Below are 17,533 nucleotides of genomic sequence, written 5' to 3' on the forward strand. Positions count from 1 at the left end.
CTTTTTTGACAAATGGGAAAAAGAAAATTTTGCTACATCTTTTCTAGCAACACTTACAAGAGATGTATAAAGAGATGAGCAGAAATCAGAGCAGCACTATTAACTCTATTATCTGGCTCCAGTGTCTATAGATTATTCCTTCACTGACACTTGAGAAGGGGTTGGGGGAAGGATCAATGTGGTCTGGTTCTAAACTGCTTAGGAATGTTGAAGGTAGAGGAGCGAGGGACGGAGAATTGTCATGAAGAAGTGGGGACTCCACTCTGAAAGTAGGCTACAGGTTCTTTTCCAGGGCAACAGAAGTAATAATATTTGGAAGATGTAAAGTGAATCTTCTCAAAAGTGATTCATTCTACAAAAAATATATTTTAAAGTATTTATAGAAAAATCAAAACAATTAAATCTTGCTGAAAGAGGTTGTGATTGAAGGTTAAAATTAAAGGAACTCTTCAGGTTCTTCAAGATAAGGGCAAACTCTCTTGATGACTGAAAATTATCACCCCTTTCCAATACCATCACAACTCTAAAATCTCTTGGCACGTCTTTGAAAAGAAGTTTCTGTAAAAGTGGAAGGGGTCTGTTCAATATGCAAAGATAATCATTTTAGCTAACCACTTACACATCTTGCACTTAAAACAGGGGTGTAGATTAACTCTGCTGCTTTAACACTGATAAACTTCATATTCAGACAAGTATTAGGAAAGCAAGATGTTATGAAGTACTGGATGCCAAAGGGAGGTGTTGCAGGAAACCTGAGGCCATAGACTCAGGTAAGTCTCCAAGATCAGGACAAACATGTTTTCATAATCAAACTGGAATTCAACCTAATTATTTTCTAAGAAACGTTCATTTTGTCAAATTATCATTTTCTAGTAAACTTAAAGACACAGTCTGTAGGAGGTAGGAAAGTGAGTAATCCGCTGATTAAATTTTCTATGAATTACATAATGCTTTTTTATCACAGCTAGTTTCCTAATACATTTAAAGCATTGTGACTTTGTAATGGGAATGTGAGTAGTTCTTTACATATTCAGAAACATTGAAGAGTTTATAGACATAAAAGTAATGAAGATGACTTGCTATTTGACAAAAATCAAACTTCTATTTGACGTATATCAAGCTAACAATGGTCTATGTTATTTTCCAGGAGCTCCATATTTAAAATTTGAAATTCTATGTATTTCACTTAAAGCAAAGTAACATGTGGACGTACCTAACAGAAGATTTTCAAAGGGTGAGAGTATTATAAGCATAAATGTAAAGCTATGTCTTTGCCTAAAAAACATAATACACAAACTTAAGTGTTGCTTCTCTATATATTAGACACACATGTATTTAAATGTCAACATGTATAAAACTAATCTTTCTATATGTCTATACTGTACATAAGGTTTGGTTGATAATTTCACTTTAAAAATTTATTACATTTTGCTCTAGTATCATTTGCAATACTGGCACCTAGAAATATTCTTGAAAATCCAAGAAATAAATGTCTTGAAATATTTGCATCACTTTGAAATAATGAAGTAGAAAGTTTTCCAAGGCATGTTGTTAAATGACAAAGAGAACAGGAAAAATCCCAAAGCTGGAGACGCAGGATAGCCTACCTGCGTCTAGGTCACAGACCCTAGAATCAGACTGGATGGGTTTAAATACTGATTTGGCCACTTATTAGCTATATGGAGGAAAAGTTTTGTTTTTGTTTTTGTTTTTGTTTTTGTTTTTTTAAAACTTTTTCATACAACAGTTTCCTAATTTGTAAAATGAAGGTCAAATGAGTACTTACCTCACAGGGCCATTTTAAGGATCAGATCAGACATTATGTAAGAAACAATTAAAACAGTACTTGCTACAATGTCATTACTAAATCAGTGCTAATTTGTTTCTAGAACGGCCTAGTTTATGGCAGAACTACTTATTCTACAGGAACATAGACGTAGTCAAGCAACAGAAAAAAAGGCTACTAAATTGAGGTATCAATTTGATACCAAAGTGTAACTGTGGGTATTAAATGAGATTCTTTGCTTTTTGAGTATTATACATGCAAAATATACTTCATATGTCACTTTGTGTTAAATTTTAAACACTTTCATTCAACCATTAAATAACAGTGAAGTTTACATTCATTGACTTATTGACATAGAAAGACATTCCTGCACATTTCATTAATTGCTAATAAGCAGATCAAAAGAGTATTAATTGTATCAATATGAACTCATTTATGTAAAATTATATGTATTTGTGTATACAATGATTACCTTAACAACTAATCCATTTACATGATTTTGACTTTCTTCTTTGTATAAAACACATGTAAGAATAATTATATATATATATATATACACATATATATATACACTTAAACACACACACAAACTGTACATTATTAAAAAAAAAAAACAAAACTCTAAAAGCCACTTTGTGAAAAAAGAAAGCAACCGTAAGTCTAGTTGATTATACCATCATGCAGTATTCTGCATTCAAAATGCATATGGTGAGAGCACAGCCAGTTACCACTGGTGAACGCAATGGATTAAAAAAATTATGAATGTACTCACCCACCAATCACCTGGAGTCCAGAGAATTTGCAAGCATCCAAATCACTGCCACTTACTATTCGAGCCTTAAATCAAAAACAAGAAAAAAACAAAAGAAAAACAAACAGGCTTTTAGCATACCAAAGCTGCAAATTCATGAATTTGGGACACGAGTCAAACTGCACTAGACATGTAACACCTAGTATGACAGATGCTAAGCAGGGTCAGCTCCAAGTCAAAGCTACTATGTTTTTGTGAGTGGAGGTTTCACAATTAGCTGTCAGCATTTAAACAAAAGCACTGGCACAGTCCAGGAAAATATATCATGTTCCCAGTAACACTTGCCCTTAAAACTTGCTAGGTGCAGTGAACATCATGAATCAGTCAAGGAGATCATGATTAGCCAGACTTAAGAACAGATGCTGAGTTTGACCGTAGCAGACCCCGAGGCTGGCAAGTGTAAGCTAAAGTAAGCGCAGCTGGCAAGGTGTAACCTCTTCATAAATGCAACATATCGGGGGGCACACTGAAAGGACAACCAAAGAATGGAAAGCTGGGATATCATGCACATCTCACAACTAAAACAGAGGAACCAAAACAGGTCTAATATGTCACAAACAAACATGTACAAAAGACAAGGTCCCTCAGGAGAGAAGAAAAAAGTATGATTTAAAACCTTTTCATCCACAGAACTGCTATCTGAAAGAGAATCAGGAAAAGAAGGAATAATGTTAGATGGAGTGCTTTAAGAAGTCATTTAAACATATACATGAATAAAATGTTACTAGTTTACATTGCTTAAAATCATAAATAAACAGAATTTCAAGGCTGAACCCCCAAGGGGAGAGAGATATTTGGCCTTCATCATTTAAAGAGCTGGAAAATGTGTCCAAATACTTGCAAAATATCAAAAGGTGATTAAAGGGTTTAATGGAAGACAATGTGCCATGTAAAGGAAAAGAACACAGTTGAAGAATCAGAAGTCCTAAGCCCCATCTGGGGTTCTGCTACTTATTAAGCACATGGGGCAAACTACCAAATTCTCTGGAGTCTGGAATCTAGACCCAACTCTGCAAAAAAGATACAAATATTGTGCTTATTGGCATCCAAACATTGTTCAGAGAATCAACTGAGATGAATATATGTCAAAGTAAACCCCAGGTGACTACACAAATCAAGCACATTTTATTAAGGGATTATTTATTTATGGCTTGTCATAGAGACTCAAGTACTAAGAAATTAATCAAATATACTCCACTCTGCAAAACAAACAAACAAACAAACAAAAAACAACTGATGCCTGAAAGCACTTCAGTGACTTAAGATCACAAGGCTAGTGAATGGCAGAAATGGGACACAAACCCAGGGCTCCTGATGCCCTAGCTGCTGCCCTATAGATCCCATTTTTCAGGTAAGTTGAACAAAGCAGAGAGACAGGGGTGCTGGTGCACAGTTTTCCAGCCCAGTTTAAGATACATCACAGGGTAAACATTTCTCAGTTGCAACTTCCCTTGGGCCCAATGAACAATGGTAAATTATGGGCCTTTTTTTTTTTGGTGGGTAGCAAAGCAAGGTTTATTGAGCAAGAACAAAGTGATAGTATGAAGCTCCCAAAGAGGGAGTAGACCCAAAGAAGTTGCCCGAAATAATTTTTTTTTTTTAACTCAAATCTGAATCTACCAAGGTCCTCCTAGCATGGTCCATTTTTTACTTTACATAGTAGCATTGCTCTTAAATTTATTAATTCAGTTTTGCTTATTAGTATAAAGCTGGAGGAACATCTCTATGAATTCAAGTTGGCAGAAAGCTAGAGCTAAAATGACTTTGGAGTTCATGGAGTCAAAACCTTTCATTTTTATGGATGAGCCCCAGGAATATAAAGATTTATCGAGGCCATGTAGCTCTCTGACAACTTTTATTGATAAAAAATATGAGATGTATTTGTTTTCTTAACTCATTAAGTATGGCTTGATTAATTACTTGGCAAGATTTTTGGCTGTAGTTTAGATATTTCACAGTATCTCAGAATTAGGTCTTTGAATATAAAATAGGATAAAAGCACAAGTAATAAAAACAGATCTTATTGCTGGCCATAAAATAATTAAGATACTGTATTCAATATAGAAAGTTAAGCATTAAATAACAATACCTCGATGAAAACTGTCACAAACATAATATAAAATCATAAAATAATTTAATATGAGGTAACTGGTCAGTAAATATGCACCTGCTTTTCAACAGGTACCAAAAAGCTATTTGATAAAATTTCAAAACAAAACCATCTAAATAATTTTTAAACATATTGAAAGTTGATTTGAATGAATCTTGAGCTTAATATGAAAAAAAAAAGAAAGTTACTTCCAGAGAAATAAATCTAAGTGTAAAGTATTAGGGTATTCCCATAATTCCAAGCAAAATGAAAATGTCCACAACCATCATTTTAATGTATTTCTTGAAATTCTGATAATATATTAAAGCAGACCAATTAAAGCAAAAACAAACAATACAGATGTTAGAAGGCAGAACAGCAGAACAAACACAAAATTGTTATTTTCATTTCAAGCCCATAAGACAAGTCACCTGGAAAACTGTTAGGGTTCATAAAATAGGTAGCAACATGAACATAAATAAGAACAGTTATTTCCTACAAACCCACAATAACTAGCTTGAAAAACAATGACATGAGATCTGATTTCAAATATCCATTACTTTGACATGGTCTCCTATTAATAACTGGATTCTATATCAACCATTCCAACGAGTAAAGGTAATCCTAAAGTCAATTATCTTTCAACTGCTATATCTAAAACATTTCAACTTTTTTATTCATTATTCAATGTTTCCCTCATTCCTTCACTGAATATGTATTTTTATTAATTGCCAACAAATATATTTTGTTCACTCCTACTCCTTTCTCATCTACCTGCTTGAAAGCTTTCTAAACAGTTAAAATGACACCACTTCCCGGCCACCCGGTACCTAGAGCAGAGAGAACAGACATGTATCTAAGGCAGGCTCATGAGCCCTCATCACATCCCACACTTTGGCCGCTATTAAGTTCTTGCCATTTCATCTTCATGCCATGCTCTTTGAAATCTGCATGCCTTTGCATTTCCAGTTTCCTTCTTTTGAAACAAGCACTCCCCTTCCTCATCTAGCTGTCAGCCTCCAAAACTCAGTTCAAGCATAACCTTCTGTCCTGGAAACTAGTAACGTATCAGGGATTCACAGCTTTTGTGCAGGAGCACTGCGCGTTGCCTTCCTCCTGGCTAAACCTCATCTTTTGTCAGTTTCTCCACCTGCAGTCCTCCTAGATAAAAGTGCGTTTTGCCTCCTCCTTCTAATTTCTAGTACATTTCTGAAATATAATAGATGACCAACAAATGTTTGCTAAACACTGAGTGAACAACCTTAAATAAGCTACCACACTTTATGGAAGTATCTAAAAAATCCAAATAAAACTTATTTCATCTTCCCGTGTAGGAAGATAAATTGTTTTATAACACATTTATAGATTTAGTTGTTAAAATCATAATGGCAAGTTGTTGTAGGGTTAAGAACAGTTCAAGTGTAACTGGATTAGTAAGTCAAAAACATCGATAACCTTTTAAAAGGAGAATTATGAGGAAAGTCTGTAAGGATTTTAAAAATCTGTACTAACCAAATATTACTGTCCCAGCAAAATAGATTTAGAGATAAATTCAACAAAATTAGCTAAATAATAAACCCTTGTACTTAAGAATTTGACAAATAAGGAAGGGTGGATTGTTATCGAAGACAAGTAACTGGCCAAAAAAGGCTGCTTGGGGCGCCTGGGTGACTCAGTGGGTTAAAGCCTCTTCCTTCGGCTCAGGTCATGATCCCAGGGTCCTGGGATCAAGCCCCACATCGGGCTCTCTGCTCAGCGGGGAACCTGCTTCTCCCCCTCTCTCTGCCTGCCTCTCTGCCTACTTGTGATCTCCCTCTCTGTGTGTCAAATAAATAAAGTCTTTAAAGAAAAAAAAAAAAAAAAGACTGCCTAACACATAGGTCAAGTATCCGTAATGCTTATTTATATCATCTTAAACAATGTCCATGAAGTTACGGATGCATTAATTAAATATCAAATAAGAGAAAATAAGTAAAAATAGAAAGAAATACTTATGAACTCTTTGGAATAAGGAGATACATTTACTGTTAGAGGTAAAATTCATTAAGTCTGTTATGCCCATTTAGCACTTTAGTATATAAAAAAGAAAATGAAACACACTTGCTAAAAACACGTATGTTGGTATGCTCAGTATATAAAGAACTCTTACAGGTCTCTGAAAAAAAAAAAAATGACACTACCCTCCAAAATTGGTCAAGAAGGTTACCAGATAATTCACAAATTAGAATGCAACAATGGTAAATCATCATGAAAAATGATATAATTAATTAAAACTATGCCTCATCAGATCATAAAATCAGTAAAAATCAGAGTAATGATATGTTAATGGTATTAAAAGTAATATTTAAGGCTGTTAAAGAGGTCATTAATCTGACACTGATGCATCATTAATGACACTGAAAACAGTAATAAAATTTTTAGAAAATTTTCAGTGTTGTCTAGTAGTAGACTGTTTTAATGAGAAAAATTTTTTGAACTTGATGCTAAGGAAGTTATTTTTGTTACAGATTGAATTATGTCCCCCAAAATTCACATGTTGAGGTTCTAACCCACAGCACCTCAGACTGTAGGCTTAGTTGGAAATAGAGCTGTTGCAGGTATAGTTAATTAAGATAAGGTCATTCTTGCATATGGTGATTCCCAATCCAATATGACTGGTGTCTCTGGGGAGGACAGATGCACAGACAAGAAAAACACCATCTGAAGATTGCAGCTCTGCATCCACAGGCCAAAGATATCTACCAGGTAGTAGAAGAGAGGCCTGGACAGATCCTTCCCTAACATTTTTGGAGGGAGCACCGCCCTTTCAGCATACCTTCATCTCAGACACTTAGCTTCCAGAACTGTGAGACAAGAAGTTTCTGTTCTCTAAGTCACTCAGTTTATGGTACTTCATTTTATCATCCATGGCAAACTAACACAATTTTAAGTCATGAAAAAAAAAAGTAATGTGTAAATATTTGCACTTTCATTATTTACAAAAAGAAACCTGGAGATGGATGCATAATCAACTATAGAAATATGGGTTGAGAAGAGTCAAGATGGCGGAGAAGTAGCAGCCTAGACTAATTCAGCTAGCCGGAGATCAGCTAGATAGCTTATCTAAAGATTGCAAACACCTGAAAATCCATCGGCAGATCGAAGAGAAGAAGAATAGCAATTCTGGAAACAGAAAAACAACCACTTTCTGAAAGTCTTGTAGTTAATTTAATTTTTTCTTTTTCATTTTTTCTTTTTTTTTTTTTTTTTTCTCGCCTTTGGGTAAAAATTTTTTTTTTAACTGTTACCTTTTTCTTTTCTAACGATTTTTTACTAGTTTATCTAATATATATATTTTTTCTTTTTTATATTTTTCTTAGGTGTGTTCTTTTTTTTTAATTCTTTTATTTTTTTTTTCTATTTTCTTTTTTTTTTTCTTTCTTCCTTTTTGAACCTCTTTTTATCCCTTTCTCCCCACTCACGATTTTGGATCTCTTCTAATTTGGTTAAAGCATATTTTCCTGGGTTTGTTGCCACCCTTTTAGTATTTTACTTGCCCCTTCATATACTCTTATCTGGACAAAATGACAAGACGGAAAAATTCAACACAAAAAAAAGAACAAGAGGCAGTACCGAAGGCTAGGGACCTAAGCAATACAGACATCGATAATATGTCAGATCTAGAGTTCAGAATGACAATTCTCAAGGTTCTAGCCAGGCTCGAAAAAGGCATGGAAGATATTAGAGAAACCCTCTCGAGAGATATAAAAGCCCTTTCTGGAGAAATAAAAGAACTAAAATCTAACCAAGTTGAAATCAAAAAAGCTGTTAATGAGGTGCAATCAAAAATGGAGGCTCTCACTGCTAGGATAAATGAGGCAGAAGAAAGAATTAGTGATATAGAAGACCAAATGACAGAGAATAAAGAAGCTGAGCAAAAGAGGGACAAACAGCTACTGGACCACGAGGGGAGAATCCGAGAGATAAGTGACACCATAAGACGAAACAACATTAGAATAATTGGGATTCCAGAAGAAGAAGAAAGAGAGAGGGGAGCAGAAGGTATACTGGAGAGAATTATTGGGGAGAATTTCCCCAATATGGCAAAGGGAACGAGCATCAAAATTCAGGAGGTTCAGAGAACGCCCCTCAAAATCAATAAGAATAGGCCCACACCCCATCACCTATTAGTAAAATTTACAAGTCTCAGTGACAAAGAGAAAATCCTGAAAGCAGCCCGGGAAAAGAAGTCTGTAACATACAATGGTAAAAGTATTAGATTGGCAGCTGACTTATCCACAGAGACCTGGCAGGCCAGAAAGAGCTGGCATGATATTTTCAGAGCACTAAATGAGAAAAACATGCAGCCCAGAATACTATATCCAGCTAAGCTATCATTGAAAATAGAAGGAGAGATTAAAAGCTTCCAGGTCAAACAACAACTGAAAGAATTTGCAAACACCAAACCAGCTCTACAGGAAATCTTGAAAGGGGTCCTCTAAGCAAAAAGAGAGCCTACAAGTGGTAGATCAGAAAGGAACAGAGACCATATACAGTAACAGTCACCTTACAGGCAATACAATGGCCCTAAATTCATATCTCTCAATAGTTACCCTGAATGTTAATGGGCTAAATGCCCCTGTCAAAAGACACAGGGTATCAGAATGGATAAAAAAACAAAACCCATCTATATGTTGCCTCCAAGAAACTCATTTTAAGCCCGAAGACACCTCCAGATTTAAAGTGAGGGGGTGAAAAAGAATTTACCATGCTAATGGACATCAGAAGAAAGCAGGAGTGGCAATCCTTATATCAGATCAATTAGATTTTAAGCCAAAGACTATAATAAGAGATGAGGAAGGACACTATATCATACTCAAAGGGTCTGTCCAACAAGAAGATTTAACAATTTTAAATATTTATGCCCCCAACATGGGAGCAGCCAACTATATAAACCAATTAATAACAAAATCAAAGAAACACATCAACAACAATACAATAATAGTAGGGGACTTTAACACTCCCCTCACTGAAATGGACAGATCATCCAAGCAAAAGATCAGCAAGGAAATAAAGGCCTTAAACGACACACTGGACCAGGTGGACATCACAGATATATTCAGAACATTTCATCCCAAAGCAACAGAATACACATTCTTCTCTAATGCACATGGAACATTCTCCAGAATAGATCACATCCTCGGTCCTAAATCAGGACTCAACCGGTATCAAAAGATTGGGATCATTCCCTGCATATTTTCAGACCACAATGCTCTAAAGCTAGAACTCAACCACAAAAGGAAGTTTGAAAAGAACCAAAATACATGGAGACTAAACAGCATCCTTCTAAAGAATGAATGGGTCAACCGGGAAATTAAAGAAGAATTGAAAAAAATCATGGAAACAAATGATAATGAAAATACAACGGTTCAAAATCTGTGGGACACAACAAAGGCAGTCCTGAGAGGAAAATATATAGCGGTACAAGCCTTTCTCAAGAAACAAGAAAGGTCTCAGGTACACAACCTAACCCTACACCTAAAGGAGCTGGAGAAAGAACAAGAAAGAAACCCTAAGCCCAGCAGGAGAAGAGAAATCATAAAGATCAGAGCAGAAATCAATGAAAAAAAACCAAAAAAGCAATAGAACAAATCAACGAAAGTAGGAGCTGGTTCTTTGAAAGAATTAATAAAATTGATAAATCCCTGGCCAGACTTCTCAAAAAAAAAGAGAAAGGACCCAAATAAATAAAATCATGAATGAAAGAGGAGAGATCACAACTACCACCAAAGAAATACAAACTATTATAAGGACATACTATGAGCAACTCTACGCCAATAAATTTGACAATCTGGAAGAAATGGATGCATTCCTAGAAACATATAAACTACCACAACTGACCCAGGAAGAAATAGAAAGCCTAAACAGACCCATAACCAGTAAGGAGATTGAAACAGTCATTAAAAATCTCCAAACAAACAAAAGCACAGGGCCAGACGGCTTCCTGGGGAATTCTACCAAACATTTAAAGAAGAACTAATTCCTATTCTCCTGAAACTGTTTCAAAAAATAGAAATGGAAGGAAAACTTCCAAACTCATTTTATGAGGCCAGCATCACCTTGATCCCAAAACCAGACAAGGATCCCACCAAAAAGGAGAGCTATAGACCGATATCCTTGATGAACACAGATGCAAAAATACTCAACAAAATACTAGCCAATAAGAAAAATGAAATTGGACCATTTCCTTACACCACACACAAAAATAGACTCAAAATGGATGAAGGACCTCAATGTGAGAAAGGAATCCATCAAAATCCTTGAGGAGAACACGGGCAGCAACCTCTTCGACCTCTGCCGCAGCAACATCTTCCTAGGAACAACGCCAAAGGCAAGGGAAGCAAGGGCAAAAATGAACTATTGGGATTTCATCAAGATCAAAAGCTTTTGCACAGCAAAGGAAACAGTTAACAAAAACAAAAGACAGCTGACAGAATGGGAGAAGATATTTGCAAACGACATATCAGATAAAGGACTAGTGTCCAGAATCTATAAAGAACTTAGCAAACTCAACACCCAAAGAACAAATAATCCAATCAAGAAATGGGCAGAGGACATGAACAGACATTTCTGCAAAGAAGACATCCAGATGGCCAACAGACACATGAAAAAGTGCTCCATATCACTCGGCATCAGGGAAATACAAATCAAAACCACAATGCGATATCACCTCACACCAGTCAGAATGGCTAAAATCAACAGGTCAGGAAATGACAGATGCTGGTGAGGATGCGGAGAAAGGGGAACCTTCCTACAATGTTGGTGGGAATGCAAGCTGGTGCAGCCACTCTGGAAAACAGCATGGAGGTTCCTCAAAATGTTGAAAATAGAACTGCCCTATGACCCAGCAATTGCACTATTGGGTATTTACCCTAAAGATACAAACGTAGTGATCCAAAGGGGCACGTGTACCCGAATGTTTATAGCAGCAATGTCCACAATAGCCAAACTATGGAAAGAACCTAGATGTCCATCAACAGATGAATGGATCAAGAAGATGTGGTATATATACACAATGGAATACTATGCAGCCATCAAAAGAAATGAAATCTTGCCATTTGCGACAACATGGATGGAACTAGAGCGTATCATGCTTAGCGAAATAAGTCAAGCGGAGAAAGACAACTATCATATGATCTCCCTGATATGAGGAAGTGGTGATGCAACATGGAGGCTTAAGTGGGTAGGAGAAGAATAAATGAAACAAGATGGGATTGGGAGGGAGACAAACCATAAGTGACTCTTAATCTCACAAAACAAACTGAGGGTTGTTGGGGGGAGGGGGTTTGGGAGAAGGGGATGGGATTATGGACATTGGGGAGGGTATGTGCTTTGGTGAGTGCTGTGAAGTGTGTAAACCTGGTGATTCACAGACCTGTACCCCTGGGGATAAAAATATATGTTTATAAAAAATAAAAAATTAATTTAAAAAATAAATAAATAAATAAATAAAAATAAATATATAAAGTGAAAAAAAATACTAGCCAATAGGATTCAACAGTACATTAAAAAGATTATTCACCACGACCAAGTGGGATTTATTCCAGGGCTGCAAGGTTGGTTCAACATCCGCAAATCAGTCAATGTGATACAACACATCAATAAAAGAAAGAACAAGAACCATATGATACTCTCAATAGATGCTGAAAAAGCATTTGACAAAGTACAGCATGCCTTCCTGATCAAAACTCTTCAAAGTGTAGGGATAGAGGGCACATACCTCAATATCATCAAAGCCATCTATGAAAAACCCACCGCAAATATCATTCTCAATGGAGAAAAACTGAAAGCTTTTCCACTAAGGTCAGGAACACGGCAGGGATGTCCATTATCACCACTGCTATTCAACATAGTACTAGAGGTCCTAGCCTCAGCAATCAGACAACAAAAGGAAATTAAAGGCATCCAAATCGGCAAAGAAGAAGTCAAATTATCACTCTTCACAGATGATATGATACTATATGTGGAAAACCCAAAAGACTCCACTCCAAAACTGCTAGAACTTATACAGGAATTCAGTAAAGTGTCAGGATATAAAATCAATGCACAGAAATCAGTTGCATTTCTCTACACCAACAGCAAGACAGAAGAAAGGGAAATTAAGGAGTCAATCCCATTTACAATTGCACCCAAAACCATAAGATACCTAGGAATAAACCTAACCAAAAAGACACAGAATCTATACTCAGAAAACTATAAAGTACTCATGAAAGAAATTGAGGAAGACACAAAGAAATGGAAAAATGTTCCATGCTCCTGGATTGGAAGAATAAATATTGTGAAAATGTCTATGCTACCTAAAGCAATCTACACATTTAATGCAATTCCTATCAAAGTGCCATCCATCTTTTTCAAAGAAATGGAACAAATAATTCTAAAATTTATATGGAACCAGAAAAGACCTCGAATAGCCAAAGGGTTATTGAAAAAGAAAGCCAACGTTGGTGGCATCACAATCCCGGACTTCAAGCTCTATTACAAAGCTGTAATCATCAAGACAGCATGGTACTGGCACAAAAACAGACACATAGATCAATGGAACAGAATAGAGAGCCCAGAAATAGACCCTCAACTCTATGGTCAACTAATCTTCGACAAAGCAGGAAAGAATGTCCAATGGAAAAAAGACAGCCTCTTCAATAAATGGTGCTGGGAAAATTGGACAGCCACATGCAGAAAAATGAAATTGGACCATTTCCTTACACCACACACAAAAATAGACTCAAAATGGATGAAGGACCTCAATGTGAGAAAGGAATCCATCAAAATCCTTGAGGAGAACACAGGCAGCAACCTCTTCGTCCTCAGCCGGAGCAACATCTTCCTAGGAGCAATGCCAAAGGCAAGGGAAGCAAGGGAAAAAATGAACTATTGGGATTTCATCAAGATCAAAAGCTTTTGCACAGCAAAGGAAACAGTTAACAAAATCAAAAGACAGCTGACAGAATGGGAGAAGATATTTGCAAACGACATATCAGATAAAGGACTAGTGTCCAGAATCTATAAAGAACTTAGCAAACTCAACACCCAAAGAACAAATAATCCAATCAAGAAATGGGCAGAGGACATGAACAGACATTTCTGCAAAAAAGACATCCAGATGGCCAACAGACATATGAAAAAGTGCTCCATATCACTCGGCATCAGGGAAATACAAATCAAAACCACAATGCGATATCACCTCACACCAGTTAGAATGGCTAAAATCAACAAGTCAGGAAATGACAGATGCTGGTGAGGATGCGGAGAAAGGGGAACCCTCCTACACTGTTGGTGGGAATGCAAGCTGGTGCAACCTCTCTGGAAAACAGCATGGAGGTTCCTCAAAATGTTGAAAATAGAACTGCCCTATGACCCAGCAACTGCACTATTGGGTATTTACCCTAAAGATACAAACGTAGTGATCCAAAGGGGCACGTGTACCCGAATGTTTATAGCAGCAATGTCCACAATAGCCAAACTATGGAAAGAACCTAGATGTCCATCAACAGATGAATGGATCAAGAAGATGTGGTATATATACACAATGGAATACTATGCAGCCATCAAAAGAAATGAAATCTTGCCATTTGCAACAACATGGATGGAACTAGAGCGTATCATGCTTAGCGAAATAAGTCAAGCGGAGAAAGACAACTATCATATGATCTCCCTGATATGAGGAAGTGGTGATGCAACATGGGGGCTTAAGTGGGTACGAGAAGAATAAATGAAAGAAAATGGGATTGGGGGGGAGACAAACCATAAGTGACTCTTAATCTCACAAAACAAACTGAGGGTTGCTGGTGGGAGGGTGTTTGAAAGAAGGGGGTGGGATTATGGACATTGGGGAAGGTATGTGCTTTGGTGAGAGCTGTGAAGTGTGTAAACCTGGTGATTCACAGACCTGTACCCCTGGGGATAAAAATATATGTTTATTAAAAATAAAAAATTATATAAAAAAAAAAGAAAAAAGAAATATGGGTTGAAAGTTATGTTCTAGGGATGTCCGGGTGGCTCAACTGATTAAGTTCCCACCTTCAGCTGAGGTCATGACCCCAGGGTCCTGGGATTGAGTCCCACATCAGGCTCCCTGCTTAGTGTGGAGTGCTTCTCCCTCTGCCTGCTGTTCCCCTAGCTCATGTTCTTTCTCTAACAGATAAATAAAATCTTAAAAAAAAAAAAGACAAGAAAATTATGTTCTATGATCTTGATTCAACAATTTGTGACCATTAACACTTTTTTTTTTTTTAAAGATTTTATTTATTTACTTGACAGAGATCTCAAGTAGGCAGAGAGGCAGGCAGAGAGAGAGAGAGGAGGAAGCAGGCTGCCCACTGAGCAAAGAGCCCGATGCAGGGCTCAATCCCAGGACCGTAGGACCATGACCTGAGCCAAAGGCAGAGGATTTAACCCAAGGAGCCACTCAGATGCCCCATTTGTGACCATTAAAATAAACATTTAAAATACCATCTAAAAATGTAAAAAATGTTTATGTATATATACATATTAACATATGTAATAAAGGTTTAATATACATTATACATGTATCTATTACATTTTATACACATACACACATATATATAATCAATACACACACACACACACACACACACACTCATTCACAATGGCTTTGTTCTTTGACAAACTGCCTTTTGTTCTACAGGCAGTTGTTTTGCCTAGTCAAATTCTGACTAAACCCCTGTAATTACCAAAAAACCAACCCACCAACCAACCCTCGGTTAGTATGGATATACACTAGTTAGTATGGATGTTAGTCTGGATGCTCCTTGTCTCAAAACTCCTATCATTGCACAAGGTCGTCTTGCAGTTCAGTGACTTTATGTTGTTAATGTCAGACCACAATGCGTCCCTCTACTTTATAGCAAAACCTCCTCTATAAACAGGATTAAAGTGAAGTTCCAGGGACCATACATTTTCATAATGTCTCGGAATTCCATAAGCCGGGTATTTATTTTTTTTAAGCTTACAAAATATTTACTAAGTGAATATCATTGTTTAATCACACTGTGTAAGAACTTTAAAGCTATTAAACTTTTAAGAATATATGTGATCTAAGTGTGTCTCCTGAGTACTGAACTCAATGTTTCTCGTGTGAACATCCTCAAGAAAGAACTATGAATGTGATTTAAGGCAACATGTGACCTCCTGAGCACTCAGTTTCCCCTCACATGTCAGTGAAATAAGAGGGTTTGACCAGCGTGTATCTAAAACATCTAGCTCTAGATTCTATGATTTTTGTTTCTCTAGATATAATTTTCAGTGTAACAACTATTTACTCACCAGTTACCCCTCAAAATATTAACATCTACTACCTAAACTTGAGATACAATTATTTCACAATTTAAGATAAAGGTAAAAATTGTGTTGTGTTTCCTTTCTTGGTATTTTGAAGAAAATTAGGTGGAAGAGATCTGAAAGCTTATAAAGAATCTGAGTTCTGGATGCCATTCTAGCTTAGGAATTTCCTTAAACTTTTTTCCTCTAATGCCCTTCCTTGCTCTCCAATCCTTCAAAAATAATGCAAAGCTCTCACTAGTGACACTGTTCACTACCCACTTTGGAAACAGGTTTGCTTTCTTTCCAAGCATATCAAAATACATAGGACTTTTAAGACCTGTATATTATCCCTGAAAATCACAAGATGGGAGCTGAAAACCATCCAGAGAAGAGCCTATATTGTAACCAGAAAATTATTCAATTTCCATTGACCTTTACAGAGTACCTCCTATGTGTTAGACATTTTGCACAGCACCTTATCTGCTCTTTTATTGAATCGCATCAATTGTTCTGTGAGGCCATCAATATTCATTAGATCTTGCCAAGGCAGAGGAAACCCTTTGGCCTGGCTCACATTTCTGTTATAATTCTGGATATAATGGGGTGGGTACTGAGTGAGATATTAATGCTCATATCTCATACACTTTTTTGTTCAGTTATGGACTTGGGTGGGTTAATCTAAAAAATGAGAGACAATAACAATACAATATGGTAAAGATATATGAAAGATATGAGTAAGTTGGTGGGGGAACACAGAGGAAGTATCTCCTAACTCTGCTGCCAGAAAGGACACTGGGTTTGTAAACGATTCATGGAAGCAATGATTTTTGAATGGGCGTTTGTCAGTTCAATGAAACCATTCTTAGAGGGAAAGAATTTGAAAAGGCACTGAAGCTTGAAAGAGTATAGAGTATTAGGAACTGAAACACGAGAGTGTGATAGTAAAGAACTTTAAGAAATGAAAAGGTTGATGAACAGGGTTTATTGCATAAAAATCTTGATAGATTCTATTAAGGAATTTAAATTATACTCTAATTGTAATGTAGAACCACAGACTGTTTTCAAGCAAGACCATGATGCGTCACATGATCAGAGTTTTATTTTGTTTTTAAAAAATCAAGCCCAGTCCTCTGGACAATGAGGCAGAATAAGATGACATACAAAGATTCTGCTCTCTGCCCCACTTAAATCACTACTCTACACCCATGCACAACTGCTAGATTATTTATTTATTTATTTATTTATTCATTTATTTGTAAGCTCAGGCTCAGCATGGGCCATGAAATCATGAACCGGAGATCAAGAGTCCCATGTTCCATCAACTGAACCAGCCAGCCTCCCCAAGTAAGTAACAACTTTTAATATGTTGTATACCCGAAAATAATCTAACATTTTGTGTCACCTATACTCAAATTATTATAAAACTTTAAAACCTATCCAAGCTTAGGGGTGCCTGGGTGGCTCAGTCAGTTAAGTGACTGACTCTTGATTGATTTCACTACGGTCATAATCCCAGCTCTATTTTGCT

The 17,533-nt window shown here is 36.5% G+C and overlaps 1 protein-coding gene across 1 annotated transcript in view; it reads right to left on the reverse strand.

The window, feature by feature from the left end:
* The window catches only part of UNC13C (unc-13 homolog C), a 616,040-nt gene that overhangs the window by 454,744 nt on the left and 143,763 nt on the right, over positions 1-17,533 (reverse strand). Inside the window, exons 5-6 of the mRNA XM_082733851.1 lie at positions 3,214-3,236; positions 2,559-2,623 (exon numbers count right to left, since the gene is read on the reverse strand). Coding sequence (XP_082589977.1) covers positions 2,559-2,623; positions 3,214-3,236 — 88 coding nt within the window. The remainder of the gene's footprint in view (positions 1-2,558; positions 2,624-3,213; positions 3,237-17,533) is intronic.

This window comes from Mustela nivalis, assembly GCF_964662115.1.
Source record: "Mustela nivalis genome assembly, chromosome: 6".
Classification (NCBI taxonomy): domain Eukaryota; kingdom Metazoa; phylum Chordata; class Mammalia; order Carnivora; family Mustelidae; genus Mustela; species Mustela nivalis.